General features: G+C 44.2%; 1 protein-coding gene across 1 annotated transcript; it reads left to right on the top strand.

Annotated features, from left to right (window-relative positions):
* Window positions 1-444: 444 nt before the first annotated feature.
* Gm10338 (predicted gene 10338) lies at window positions 445-14,275 on the top strand. The gene is made up of 6 exons (XM_011244817.1): window positions 445-574; window positions 1,306-1,468; window positions 8,962-9,093; window positions 9,771-9,954; window positions 12,117-12,125; window positions 14,237-14,275. Exons 1-6 carry the CDS (start codon window positions 445-447, stop codon window positions 14,273-14,275), a joined length of 657 nt encoding a protein of 218 aa, XP_011243119.1.
* The last annotated feature ends 599 nt before the right edge of the window (window positions 14,276-14,874 follow it).

Below are 14,874 nucleotides of genomic sequence, written 5' to 3'. Positions count from 1 at the left end.
AAATTGGAGTATATGTCATATGAATTGACTCAGGTGGCATATTTATTTTTGAGAAAAATCTACTACATCCACAGTCCCTAGAGATTTGGGGCTAACAAAATCTCTTAAGCATGTCAGAGTCCTAACCAACGTTCCCCCTCAAAAGCACATGACATCTAATAAAGCAGTTAGAATTCTCCAGCTTTGGAAGGATAGGTTGCCAAAGGGGATCCCACGGGTCCATGAGAGGCTCCAGGAGAGGCACCCCAGAAAAGGACCAAGTTGGGGAGAACTAGTTAGCAGGTAGGTCATGGCAGTTGCTAGTGATATCATCAGTAATGCCTTCCTTGGAGAATCTCTTGTATCTAGGATAGAACTAGAATCTTCTGTGTTGTCACCTGTGTTGTGGTGACAGCAACTGCCTGTGGTTCATCCCTTCTGTTTGCTCTGGGATTACCAGCAGGAATGTTTTCCTGGCTGCTCAGGCTATGTCAGAAAGAGAATGGCGATGAAGGAGAGACCAGACCAACGGAGAAGGAAGAGGGAATCCTTTCTCATGAAAAAGGAAGAAGGAAGTCATTCTTGAGAAGGCACAGTGAGTCCTGGGCAGAGTTGGGAACTTCCTGGTAGAGGTAGGCTTGAGCTGGGCCGTCCAGGAGTAGGTCTTACAAGCTGAAGCCTTGGACTTTGCCAATGTCAAAGAGTCAAGAATTTCTGATGATTAGTTTGACAGAGCCAGGAATTGACAAACCTGCAGCTACTTTTCTGGGAGCTATTTAATTTCAATTTGAGTGGCAAAGAATGCCAGGAGTGGGCACTATGGGAATATCAGTGTGTTATTCCTTTCATGGAAGGGAGTTGAAGCACTTCACCTTCCAGATTACTGTAGGTAACTTGAATATCTGATGAAAAGAACAGAGAAGGATGCTCCCCTGGTCATGTCATGTGGTGAGGACTCAGACACATTGGATTTGAAGACACACTATTAATTAGTGCTTGATAGTGCTAAGCACTATGAAATCCAGGATTTCCCTGCAACACATCTGATATGACCTGACAATGTTCCCCATATCTTTACGTCTGAGGCAAATTATAGATTTCAGGGCAAGGGGTCCTGTAATAGGGAGTGTGGCATATGTCTGATAATGGTGGTTAGGAAGAGGACATAGCTTAGCAAACCAGCTGGAAGATAGCTTTTCTGCTCTTTTAGGGATTCACCCTGTCTTTACCTTTTCTCTCCCTCAGTCTTCTTCTTGGGACTCAGAATGGTCTCCCCTCTCCTGGGCCATCAAGTATGCAAATTCTTTTGTGTTTACCTATCTGCAGGGTCTGCTAGAAATACTTCAACCCAAAATTCCAAAATGACTAAGAAGAGATCAAAAATAAATGAACTAGAAGAACTGAAATTAGATATGAGGAAGATCAGCAATGACATGGAGGAAATGTGTGGAATCCTGAACCTTTACATGTATGAGGATTTGAACTACAGGTAGGAATTATGCCCAGTACCCTGTTGCCTGTATTGTGCCATCTGTTAACCCAATATCCTTCCATGAATGGAGTGTGTCATCTCCCATCATTCAATTAAGTAGCCCTGACAGGTGTTTAATTGTTGGATAAACAAGGTGCTGTGTGTTTATTATCATCTTTTGTACTTGACCTTGGGGTGCTTGCAATCTGATTGTTGCTGTCAACAGCTGGAAGGACCTGCTCACACTTACTGTCTCTCAGTGTGTGAATGCAATACCTGCAGGCTATCACACGTTTACTCTGATATTGTTCATTATATTCTGAGAGATGGCACCTCCCTGGATTTATTTGGCATTCTAATTGTGTCTATGTGTGTGAACTTAGCTGTGTATGTTTTGTTCAGGACTGAGGCTCTGGGACCTTTGATGGGGTCTGAGGATTTGTGTGATGCACAGTTTGCAGGTCCTTTTAGTGTTTGTCCATAGAGGTCCAAAGTGATCACCAGGGAAGTTTGCTCCTGGTGTTTCCTTGTTGTCACACAGTGTTGGGAGCCGCGCCCACATTCGCCGTTACAAGATGGCGCTGACAGCTGTGTTCTAAGTGGTAAACAAATAATCTGCGCATGTGCCGAGGGTGGTTCTCCACTCCATGTGCTCTGCCTTCCCCGTGACGTCAACTCGGCCGATGGGCTGCAGCCAATCAGGGAGTGACACGTCCTAGGCGAAGGATAATTCTCCTTAATAGGGACGGGGTTTCGTTTTCTCGCTCTCTTGCTTCTTACACTCTTGCTCCTGAAGATGTAAGCAATAAAGTTTTGCCGCAGAAGATTCTGGTTTGCTGTGTTCTTCCTGGCCGGGCGTGAGAACGCTAATAACAATTGGTGCCGAATTCCGGGACGAGAAAAAAACTCGGGACTGGCGCAAGGAAGATCCCTCATTCCAGAACCAGAACTGCGGGTCGCGGTAATAAAGGTTCCCGTAAAGCAGACTGTTAAGAAGGATTCAACTGTATGAATTCAGAACTTTTCAGCTGGGGAACGAGAGTACCAGTGAGTACAGCTTTACGAGGTAAGTCTGGTCTTGAACTTTCTAAGGAAATTCAAGACAGTCTATCAGAAGTAAAGTGGAATATGTTTGGCCTTGAATTTTTTCTAATGTTAGAAGCCCTTTTGTTCCTTTTCACATGTTATCAAGTGGTTAAGGCAGGGCGGATTCTGGATGAAATTCAGGGCAATCTATCAGAAGTAAAGCGGGGAGAGAGAGTAGGAGCAAAGAGAAAATATGGTACACAAAATAAGTATACAGGCCTTTCCACGGGTCTTGAACCCGAGGAAAAGTTTAGGTCAGGTAAGAATACCTGGGGAGAGATTAGAAGGAAGGAAAAGAAAAAAGAAAAGAAAAAAGATCGATTAGCGGAGGTCTCTAGGAGATACTCGTCACTAGATGAGCTCAGGAAGCCAGCTCTTAGTAGCTCTGAAGCAGATGAAGAATTCTCCTCTGAGGAAACAGACTGGGAGGAAGAAGCAGCCCATTACCAGCCAGCTAATTGGTCAAGAAAAAAGCCAAAAGCGGCTGGCGAAAGCCAGCGTACTGTTCAACCTCAGGGCAGTCGGCTTCAAGGTCCGCCCTATGCGGAGTCCCCGCCCTGCGTAGTGCGTCAGCCCTGCGCAGAGAGACAATGCGCAGAGAGGCAGTGCGCAGACTCATTCATTCCCAGAGAGGAACAAAGGAAAATACAACAGGCATTTCCGGTCTTTGAAGGAGCCGAGGGTGGGCGTGTCCACGCTCCGGTAGAATACTTACAAATTAAAGAGCTTGCCGAGTCGGTCCGTAAATATGGAACCAATGCTAATTTTACCTTGGTGCAGTTAGACAGGCTTGCCGGCATGGCACTAACTCCTGCTGACTGGCAAACGGTTGTAAAAGCCGCTCTCCCTAGTATGGGCAAATATATGGAATGGAGAGCTCTTTGGCATGAAACTGCACAAGCGCAGGCCCGAGCAAACGCAGCTGCTTTGACTCCAGAGCAGAGAGATTGGACTTTTGACTTGTTAACGGGTCAGGGAGCTTATTCTGCTGATCAAACAAACTACCATTGGGGAGCTTATGCCCAAGTTTCCTCCACGGCTATTAGGGCCTGGAAGGCGCTCTCCCGAGCAGGTGAAACCACTGGTCAATTAACAAAAGTTGTCCAGGGACCTCAGGAGTCCTTCTCAGATTTTGTGGCCAGAATGACAGAGGCAGCAGAGCGTATTTTTGGAGATTCAGAGCAAGCCGCGCCTCTGGTAGAACAGCTAATCTATGAGCAAGCCACAAAGGAGTGCCGAGCGGCCATAGCCCCAAGAAAGAACAAAGGCTTACAAGACTGGCTCAGGGTCTGTCGAGAGCTTGGGGGACCTCTCACCAATGCAGGCTTAGCGGCCGCCATCCTCCAATCTCAGAACCGCTCCATGAGCAGAAATGATCAGAGGACATGTTTTAATTGCGGAAAGCCTGGGCATTTTAAGAAAGATTGCAGAGCTCCAGATAAACAGGGGGGGACTCTCACTCTTTGCTCTAAGTGTGGCAAGGGTTATCATAGAGCTGACCAGTGTCGCTCTGTGAGGGATATAAAGGGCAGAATCCTTCCCCCACCTGATAGTCAATCAACTGATGTGCCAAAAAACGGGTCATCGGGCCCTCGGTCCCAGGGCCCTCAAAGATATGGGAACCGGTTTGTCAGGACCCAGGAAGCAGTCAGAGAGGCGACCCAGGAAGACCCACAAGGGTGGACCTGCGTGCCGCCTCCGACTTCCTATTAATGCCTCAAATGAGTATTCAGCCGGTGCCAGTGGAGCCTATACCATCCTTGCCCCCGGGAACCATGGGCCTTATTCTCGGCCGGGGTTCACTCACCTTGCAGGGCTTAGTAGTCCACCCTGGAGTTATGGATTGTCAACATTCCCCTGAAATACAGGTCCTGTGCTCAAGCCCTAAGGGCGTTTTTTCTATTAGTAAAGGAGATAGGATAGCTCAGCTGCTGCTCCTCCCTGATAATACCAGGGAAAAATCTGCAGGACCTGAGATAAAGAAAATGGGCTCCTCAGGAAATGATTCTGCCTATTTGGTTGTATCTTTAAATGATAGACCTAAGCTCCGCCTTAAGATTAATGGAAAAGAGTTTGAAGGCATCCTTGATACCGGAGCAGATAAAAGTATAATCTCTACACATTGGTGGCCCAAAGCATGGCCCACCACAGAGTCATCTCATTCATTACAGGGCCTAGGTTATCAATCATGTCCCACTATAAGCTCCGTTGCCTTGACGTGGGAATCCTCTGAAGGACAGCAAGGGAAATTCATACCTTATGTGCTCCCACTCCCGGTTAACCTCTGGGGAAGGGATATTATGCAGCATTTGGGCCTTATTTTGTCCAATGAAAACGCCCCATCGGGAGGGTATTCAACTAAAGCAAAAAATATCATGGCAAAGATGGGTTATAAAGAAGGAAAAGGGTTAGGACATCAAGAACAGGGAATGTCCAATAGTCCTACAATGTGCCAACTTTATGTGCAAGAAGCTCTTTTGCCAGTGAGGGAACAATTCCCCTCTTTAATTTTGCTCCTTTACATGGATGACATCCTCCTGTGCCATAAAGACCTTACCATGCTACAAAAGGCATATCCTTTTCTACTTAAAACTTTAAGTCAGTGGGGTTTACAGATAGCCACAGAAAAGGTCCAAATTTCTGATACAGGACAATTCTTGGGCTCTGTGGTGTCCCCAGATAAGATTGTGCCCCAAAAGGTAGAGATAAGAAGAGATCACCTCCATACCTTAAATGATTTTCAAAAGCTGTTGGGAGATATTAATTGGCTCAGACCTTTTTTAAAGATTCCTTCCGCTGAGTTAAGGCCTTTGTTTGGTATTTTAGAAGGAGATCCTCATATCTCCTCCCCTAGGACTCTTACTCTAGCTGCTAACCAGGCCTTACAAAAAGTGGAAAATGCCTTACAAAATGCACAATTACAACGTATTGAGGATTCGCAGCCTTTCAGTTTGTGTGTCTTTAAGACAGCACAATTGCCAACTGCAGTTTTGTGGCAGAATGGGCCATTGTTGTGGATCCATCCAAACGTATCCCCAGCTAAAATAATAGATTGGTATCCTGATGCAATTGCACAGCTTGCCCTTAAAGGTCTAAAAGCAGCAATCACCCACTTTGGGCGAAGTCCATATCTTTTAATTGTACCTTATACCGCTGCACAGGTTCAAACCTTGGCAGCCACATCTAATGATTGGGCAGTTTTAGTTACCTCCTTTTCAGGAAAAATAGATAACCATTATCCAAAGCATCCAATCTTACAGTTTGCCCAAAATCAATCTGTTGTGTTTCCACAAATAACAGTAAGAAACCCACTTAAAAATGGGATTGTGGTATATACTGATGGATCAAAAACTGGCATAGGTGCCTATGTGGCTAATGGTAAAGTGGTATCCAAACAATATAATGAAAATTCACCTCAAGTGGTAGAATGTTTAGTGGTCTTAGAAGTTTTAAAAACCTTTTTAGAACCCCTTAATATTGTGTCAGATTCCTGTTATGTGGTTAATGCAGTAAATCTTTTAGAAGTGGCTGGAGTGATTAAGCCTTCCAGTAGAGTTGCCAATATTTTTCAGCAAATACAATTAGTTTTGTTATCTAGAAGATTTCCTGTTTATATTACTCATGTTAGAGCCCATTCAGGCCTACCTGGCCCCATGGCTCTGGGAAATGATTTGGCAGATAAGGCCACTAAAGTGGTGGCTGCTGCCCTATCATCCCCGGTAGAGGCTGCAAGAAATTTTCATAACAATTTTCATGTGACGGCTGAAACATTACGCAGTCGTTTCTCCTTGACAAGAAAAGAAGCCCGTGACATTGTTACTCAATGTCAAAGCTGCTGTGAGTTCTTGCCAGTTCCTCATGTGGGAATTAACCCACGCGGTATTCGACCTCTACAGGTCTGGCAAATGGATGTTACACATGTTTCTTCCTTTGGAAAACTTCAATATCTCCATGTGTCCATTGACACATGTTCTGGCATCATGTTTGCTTCTCCGTTAACCGGAGAAAAAGCCTCACATGTGATTCAACATTGCCTTGAGGCATGGAGTGCTTGGGGGAAACCCAAACTCCTTAAGACTGATAATGGACCAGCTATACGTCTCAAAAATTTCAGCAGTTCTGCCGTCAGATGGACGTAACCCACCTGACTGGACTTCCATACAACCCTCAAGGACAGGGTATTGTTGAGCGTGCGCATCGCACCCTCAAAACCTATCTTATAAAACAGAAGAGGGGAATTGAAGAGATTTTACCCCGAGCACCAAGAGTGTCTGTGTCTTTGGCACTCTTTACACTCAATTTTTTAAATATTGATGCTCATGGCCATACTGCGGCTGAACGTCATTGTTCAGAGCCAGATAGGCCCAATGAGATGGTTAAATGGAAAAATGTCCTTGATAATAAATGGTATGGCCCGGATCCTATTTTGATAAGATCCAGGGGAGCTATCTGTGTTTTCCCACAGAATGAAGACAACCCATTTTGGATACCAGAAAGACTCACCCGAAAAATCCAGACTGACCAAGGGAATACTGATGTCCCTCGTCTTGGTGATGTCCAGGGCGTCAATAATAAAGAGAGAGCAGCGTTGGGGGATAATGTCGATATTTCCACTCCCAATGATGGTGATGTATAATGCTCAAGTATTCTCCTGCTTTTTTACCACTAACTAGGAACTGGGTTTGGCCTTGATTCAGACAGCCTTGGCTCTGTCTGGACAGGTCCAGACGACTGACACCATTAACACTTTGTCAGCCTCAGTGACTACAGTCATAGATAAACAGGCCTCAGCTAATGTCAAGATACAGAGAGGTCTCATGCTGGTTAATCAACTCATAGATCTTGTCCAGAAACAACTAGATGTATTATGGCAAATAGCTCAGCTGGGGTATAAACAAAAGTTTCCGAGATTGTGTGTTACTTCCATTCAGTATGAGAAATTTACTAGGACAGCTAATTTGTCAAAAAGTCTTTTTCAGTATATGTTACAGAATTGGACGGCTGAATTTGAACAGATCCTTCGAGAATTGAGACTTCAGGTCAACTCCACGCGCTTGGACCTGTCCCTGACCAAAGGATTACCCAATTGGATCTCCTCAGCATTTTCTTTCTTTAAAAAATGGGTGGGATTAATATTATTTGGAGATACACTTTGCTGTGGATTAGTGTTGCTTCTTTGATTGGTCTGTAAGCTTAAGGCCCAAACTAGGAGAGACAAGGTGGTTATTGCCCAGGCGCTTGCAGGACTAGAACATGGAGCTTCCCCTGATATATCTATGCTTAGGCAATAGGTCGCTGGCCACTCAGCTCTTATATCCCATGAGGCTAGTCTCATTGCACGGGATAGAGTGAGTGTGCTTCAGCAGCCCGAGAGAGTTGCACAGCTAAGCACTGCAGTAGAAAGGCTCTGCGGCATATATGAGCCTATTCTAGGGAGACATGTCATCTTTCAAGAAGGTTGAGTGTCCAAGTGTCCTTCTCTCCAGGCAAAACGACACGGGAGCAGGTCAGGGTTGCTCTGGGTAAAAGCCTGTGAGCCTAAGAGCTAATCCTGTACATGGCTCCTTTACCTACACACTGGGGATTTGACCTCTATCTCCACTCTCATTAATATGGGTGGCCTATTTGCTCTTATTAAAAGGAAAGGGGGAGATGTTGGGAGCCGCGCCCACATTCGCCGTTACAAGATGGCGCTGACAGCTGTGTTCTAAGTGGTAAACAAATAATCTGCGCATGTGCCGAGGGTGGTTCTCCACTCCATGTGCTCTGCCTTCCCCGTGACGTCAACTCGGCCGATGGGCTGCAGCCAATCAGGGAGTGACACGTCCTAGGCGAAGGATAATTCTCCTTAATAGGGACGGGGTTTCGTTTTCTCGCTCTCTTGCTTCTTACACTCTTGCTCCTGAAGATGTAAGCAATAAAGTTTTGCCGCAGAAGATTCTGGTTTGCTGTGTTCTTCCTGGCCGGGCGTGAGAACGCTAATAACAACACAGGAATCTCCTGGGGGAGGAGATGTGATAAAGCCTTTCTCCTGTAAATACTAGTTGTGTCCTCTGGGAATTCACATAACAACAGGAACCAAGGAATGAGAATCCCTGCCTTAAAAATAAGAGGAAAGTCATTACAGATATCTACTGGACCCATGCCTGTGGCACAGTGTAGTGTAAAATTGTCATAGAAGTACTCTATTCCTACATGCTTGCCCGGGAAGCCATTGAAGGTCAGCTAGCTCCATTTGGTCCCCTGGCTCTGCTGTCCTCTGCCCAGGATAGTAAGTTTAATTAGCACCTAGGGGACCCAGTTTTAAGGAACCAGGAAGTGGCATGCAATTGGCTTGGGTAGTCCATGATACAGCCTGTTTGCAAATGATTATTGAATCCTCAATTCAGCAGATTATTTGCTTCTTGGGCCATGCCCTAACACAGAATGAACACTGAATTCAACATCATTAAATCACAACATGAGAAGACAATGTTTGATATGGATAAAATGACCCAGTCCATAATTATTTCCATGAAGTTCTCCGAGGAACTGTTAAAAGATAACTATTCCTACAGGTGAGTCAGTGACACCACTGAGACCCCCAGAACTAGGCAGGGAATGCTTCTGTCCTTTTAGGACTTTGAACAAATGCAAGGGCTCTGGTTCTATGTTATCTGTTTTTTTTATTTAGGAACACTGCCCTGAGGCAAGGGTCTTGGATTTGTACCTCTTGGACTCAGTTGTCCTAAGTGTGAAGAGTGTCCAAGACCCTCCAATCTTTATTCTTCCAAATTCAAGGCCCTCTATATAGAAAACTTTTCCACCACGCTGGGAATATCCAGGAACCCTGAACCTCTAGGGTTCTGACCACAGATTAAAAGATCTAGGATTCCCGACAAAAATGGAAAGAGTGTACACTTGTTGGGTCAGCTCACCTCTCTCAGAGGAGATAAGCCCTCTCCCTGCTGAAGGTTTTATGGTCCCACAGACCTATAATCAACCATGAAGAACATTTCCTCTTCTGTGATGTATAGGGTGCACTCTTGGTGTCAGGGCTTTCAGAAGTTTGTTGAGTCCTGTGGAATATGGCTGGTATCTTGATTTGACCTGCCTCTGTTTGGTGCTGCTACATATACTGTAGACTCTTCTGGGACTGTCAGGGGTTCAGGGCCCTAGTGAGACCATGGGACTTGTAGGAGTGGAAAGCCAATGGAATCTGGCTGGGAATCACCAATTTTTCTTTGTGGATCAGCATCAAGCAGAAACACCGCCTCCGTGAGTGCACTCAACTAAAGGAAAAAGTGAGGATATTACTGAATGAGAACAGAAAGCTGCTGGTGGAGCAGGCTGGAACGCAAGTGTCCCATGGGGAAGAAAAGAGGTTCTGTGAGGAGGCCAGCAAGAACATCTGTGCCTCAAGTGCCAAGGAGCAGCAGGTAGGATGATGTGTATCAGAGGCAGATTGCCCTCATGTCTAAACATAAACATAGACAATCCAATGTCACAGTCCACCAACTTCTCCAGGCACTCACCTATGTCTCCTCCAAGTGTTTGTTTATGTGATCATCTACAGGACTCTCTGTGGAGGTAGCCTGGTTCAAGAAACTGCATGTTTGGCATGCAAATGTTCCTGCTCTGCTAGAATCACTAAGGGAGATAGGTTGATTACACATCACAACACTACATGCCTTAAGTTTGAAGGATGCTGTGTTGGAGCCCTTCTTGATAATAGAAAGAGCTTTGAAGGAAGAAGTAAAGGCCTGTAGCTCATTTGCTTTACAGGGATCTTGTGAGATTCTAGGTAGGAAATAGTTTGCAGGGATGACAGCCTTGTGTAATTGACAAATAAGTGGATTTCATAGCTGTCTTTTGGCCACTTCCATTCACCCCTTTCCCCTCTATCTCAAAATAGTCTCTACAGGCTTCATATATCTTGGTTCACACTGAGAGGTCCTGAGTAGCATATTGTCAGTCCCATTTTCTTTGAGTGATGTTGGAGTGGTCATTCCTGGGCCTTAGAGTCTGGAGTTGTCTGGATGACCAGAGATGACAGAGAGGCTTCTCACAGGCTCAGGTTTGGTGTGTGATTTCTGAGGCTTCATGAAAAAATTTCTTAATATATGCCCCCAATTTTGACCAAGAAGAGTGTTCTCTAGTGATTTTTGTTAGATGTTTTTTTTTTTTCTGTCCCCTGTGACAGGGATTCTCTGTGAAGCACCTGCTGTCATGGAACTCACTCTGTAGACCCGGCTGTTTTTGAATTCAGAAATCTGCCTGCCTCTGCCTCCCAAGTGCTGGGATTAAAGTAGTGAGCCACTATGACCTGGCTTCTCTAGGGCATTTTATTCCTCTAAAATAATCGCAGAGTCGTTGGGTCTCCCTTGAAACATCTCCTCTGCATAGTCTGAATTATCTTGGTCCTGAACCATAACAGATACCTCATTGTTTTCTGCTCAGTTATGATTTTATGTGAATCAGTCTGTGTGTGCTTCTGTGTGTGTCTTTGTCTCTGACAGTATGTCTGTGTGTTTCTTTTTGTGTATGCATTGTTTTCTTGACCTGTGTCTCTCTCGGTATGTTGGGAGGCCATTCAGTGACATCTGAGTTGTCCAGTTATTCTCTATATTACTTCTTTGAGCATTGGTCTCTCAATAAAAGTGACATTTCCTGTTTTGTTCTGTCCAGTAGTCTTTGCATCTCCTGTTCACTATCAGGTAGCACCCCCTCTCTCATTTATTTCATCAAATTAATAAACAATACAGCTATTTTAAAAATAAGTGTTAGATTTCTTCACTTTCCCTGCATAGAGTTATCTCCCTAGGAGATTTGGGTTTGTCTTATTGGCTCCACCATGAACATGCATAGAATCCTACCGTGCATCCCTCTGCTAACATGGCTTTTGCTAACTATATCGTGGGCGTGGCTTTGTTTCAGGATAGATTCCTCCTCATAGTTGGCACAGTGCTGCATTTCATAAATGTCACAGCACGTTATTTCACCAGCTTTTTTTCTGACTGATATTGAGGAAGATTTAATATCACATGAACTGTAATAGGTTGAAAAGTTCCTGGGTAGTGACCAAAAGTCACTGTCTTCCTCTGATGCTACCAAGGAACCAGTGTAGGTATAGTGAGGGGACCGAGAGAGTCAACATGGGGCTTGCTGGGGGCTTTTCTTAGGAATCTCTTTCTTGGGAATTTGGTATTGTGTTGTCCAGGTTATCTGTGCAGAGCTTGTAACTTCCTGGTAGGACCAGAAAGCATCTGCATAAAAATTTTTTTGAAGAGGAGTTAATTACAGATGAGGGCCGCAAAGACTGCCTGAGTCTAAGAACCTTATACACATATACATCAGAGGTCCCAGTAGCTGCTCATGCAACAGGAACTTTGCTGGGCGACAGTAATATTTTCATTGATTTGTGTTTGTGTGTCTCTGTGTGTATTGTGTGGTGTGTATGTTTTTGTTCCTTGTGTGTGGTGTGTGTGTTTGTCTGTGTGTGTTTGGACCAAGTTTGGCTGAGCTTGTTTATACTAAAGTTGTGTATTAGTGTAATACTAGGTAATTTTGTGTTTGTGATATGGGTGCTGGTATATACAAGTGTGTGTGTGTGTGTGTGTGTGTGTGTGTGTGTGTGTGTGTGTGATTGTGCATAAATGCAGCTGTGTGTGTCTCTAGAGGTCAAATTTAATGAGAAATACACTCTGAGGTTTTAGTTTGCACCTATGAAATATCAAATACAGCAGTCCAATTATTCTGCATGCTCACCTAACACCCAAGAATAAAAGGACACAAGAATTCTTGTAGGGTCAGATTTTTAACTGACTAGAGACAAAACTATTGATTCTCATTGAAATCTTTAGAGCAAATGTAAGGGATATGGTATATGGAGGTAAGGAGGACATTGCTGTATAAAATCGTTGTGTTTATGACCCTTTTCTGCTCTTGGTGAACTGTGAAGGACCACTGGAAGGTCAGGTGGCTCACTGTGTCTTCTAAGCATTCCAGGTTGTTTTCCTCATTGCCTGCCACCATTACATTTCCTGCTATCTCTGCTCAGTAAAGCTTTGCCATGTACTTTGTCTTGGATTTTACTCATTGAGAGATTGAGTTGCTTGGAGCTGAACTTGGATCCAGCAGAATTCCCATAGCTGTGGAGCAAACCAGGCCTGTTTCAGGAGCCCATTGAAGGTCTTGATAATCTAAAGTACTCACACTATCTTATCTTTGTAGCATTCAGCGGGACTGTTCTTCAACATCATTTTCTCAGAGTTAAAATCAGCCTCAGTTGGGGTTGGGAGAAATGAGGACCTTCAGACAGTTCTGGTAGTATAAAATTGGTTATGTCTGTTAGAAGCCATGTTCTGAAAGTAGAAAAGAAGTCCTCAATGACCCAGTCCTTCCAGAACAAGTAGGAGGTATCCACAGAGTCTAGGGTATTCAGGGTTGTAGTGGTCCTCAGAGCAGCCCTGAAGGAGAAGTTATCCTGATGTCCGTTTGCTGAAGAATGAAATGGTACTGTGTGGTGCAGCCCTTCCATGAACTCAGTGTGAGATAATCCATGCAAGCTTTTGTCCTTCAACTAGTCAGCCTTTTCTTACTCAAAATAGCCCTGACACAATCACATTCTGGGGAGAAAATGGTTCCTTTGGATCCTGTTATAGACAGTTCCTATTACTCTGGGCTCATACCTTTGGACACCAAGTCAGTTAGGTGATGGAAAATGGAGATCCTATTGAAAGAATTTGTTTACTTTGAGACAAGTCTGAAACAGTGAGCAAGAACAAGAGGCTGGTCCACCACCAACATGTGAGTCTAGGCTGGGAAACAAACCTATTCTACACAGCCTTGGGAACTTGCTGAGCCAGATTGGATAATAGGACAAGAACCCTGATTCCCAGACCGGTTTATGAGTGGAAAGCATATCACTGACTGCGCTGCCTATATGCTTTGCCCACTAAGTACCTTTCCCATTCAAGATTTGGTTTTTTATGCCTCTAAAGTTTCCTGGGAGATTTTTATATTTGTATTAACCGGGAAACTAAACGGGGCACTGCAATACAATATGCTTGTATTGCATAAACACAAATAGGTGTGTTTGAGAGTGTGCCCTACAATAGTCATAGCTGTACAGGGGTGTTCTGTTTTTTTCATGACCATCACTTTTAAGGTTCATTGCTCGGCCTTGGGAATATTTTTATTTAGCAAACTCTTGCAGATTCTAGGACCTATGAAGTACCCATGGGGTTTTGTGTTGTATGTTGTCTCTGGTTATTTGGAGATAGAGGGATTGACAAGAGGAACCTTGTGAGGTTCCTGCACTGGAGAAATAATCATAGCCTTCACTTCAGTTCAGGGCATGCTCGCACCCCATAAGGAATCCACATGGTTTTCTAGGTTGCACACATCTCTCTTGGACTCACATTCAGACATTGTTCAATTGTTATTACTCAATATAATATACCCGCACAACTGGGGAAATGTGGTGTTTTTTTTAAACTCCAGTATAATGTGTCATTGACAGTTCTGATTCTAGCAGTTTTTAAAAGGTGAGAAACAATTCCAAGCTCAGGTGTTCTATGACACTTGGGATGCACGGTATGATCTCAGCTGATAGGTCATGTTGGTTTGTCCAGCTGAATAGAGCTGTTCTGGGAGGGACAGCTCAATTGACAAATGCTTACCAGGCCTTTGTTTCTTCCTTCCCTAAGTCTGAAATAGTCCAGCAGAAAGCAGAACATGGCACAGACCACGACATGATCTCCCTCAAAGAGAAGTGCTGGAGGAAGAGCACTGAGTGTGCACAGGAAATACACCACTGTTGCCTCTCATCCCTAATAACCATGGCTGTAATGGGCTGTATGCTCCTCCTTTATTTTGTTTCTTTGGTATGAACAGGCCTTAATTTCATCTAGCCTCTGGCCCAGGAAGAGTGCACATTTAAAGGGATTAAGAGAAATGCTGAGACACATTAAGAGCTGCTGGGCATCCAGGAAGAATCTGAGTGCAAATTTCTCTTTTCCTGATGGGTCATCATGACTAATTACATGGAGATCAGTCAAGAAAATTGTAAAACCTTGGCTCCAAGTCTACAACCTGTGTTCTGCTTTGACTTGGGAGGCCATATCCTTCAGACCCACAATCCAAAAGGAGAGTGTTGCTTAAATTTCTCCTGCAAAGATTTTTACCTGCAGGAACTGCTTTTCTACTTAGTTGCCAAGGACAGCCACAGGCTATAAGTCTGCGCTACAAAATAAGCAGACTAAGAATTTTGCTTTGCACAATTTTTTGGTTTGATTTTGGTTTGAGTTTTGATTAGTTTAGTTATTTGGTTTTTTCTTGTTTTCATTCAAAGTTTT

Source organism: Mus musculus, chromosome 14 (assembly GCF_000001635.26).
Source record: "Mus musculus strain C57BL/6J chromosome 14, GRCm38.p6 C57BL/6J".
In the NCBI taxonomy this organism is placed as follows: domain Eukaryota; kingdom Metazoa; phylum Chordata; class Mammalia; order Rodentia; family Muridae; genus Mus; species Mus musculus.
The sequence above is the reverse complement of the archived record's forward strand: the minus strand, read 5'-3'. Positions and strand labels throughout refer to the sequence as shown.

Bases quoted from the DNA above. Each gene is read 5' to 3' on its own strand.
- Gm10338 (XM_011244817.1), top strand. From the start codon at position 445: ATGTTTTCCTGGCTGCTCAGGCTATGTCAGAAAGAGAATGGCGATGAA. The intron at 575-1,305 runs GTGAGTCCTGGG...ACCTATCTGCAG, and splicing joins GTCATTCTTGAGAAGGCACA to GGTCTGCTAGAAATACTTCA. The intron at 9,094-9,770 runs GTGAGTCAGTGA...TTTGTGGATCAG, and splicing joins AAAGATAACTATTCCTACAG to CATCAAGCAGAAACACCGCC.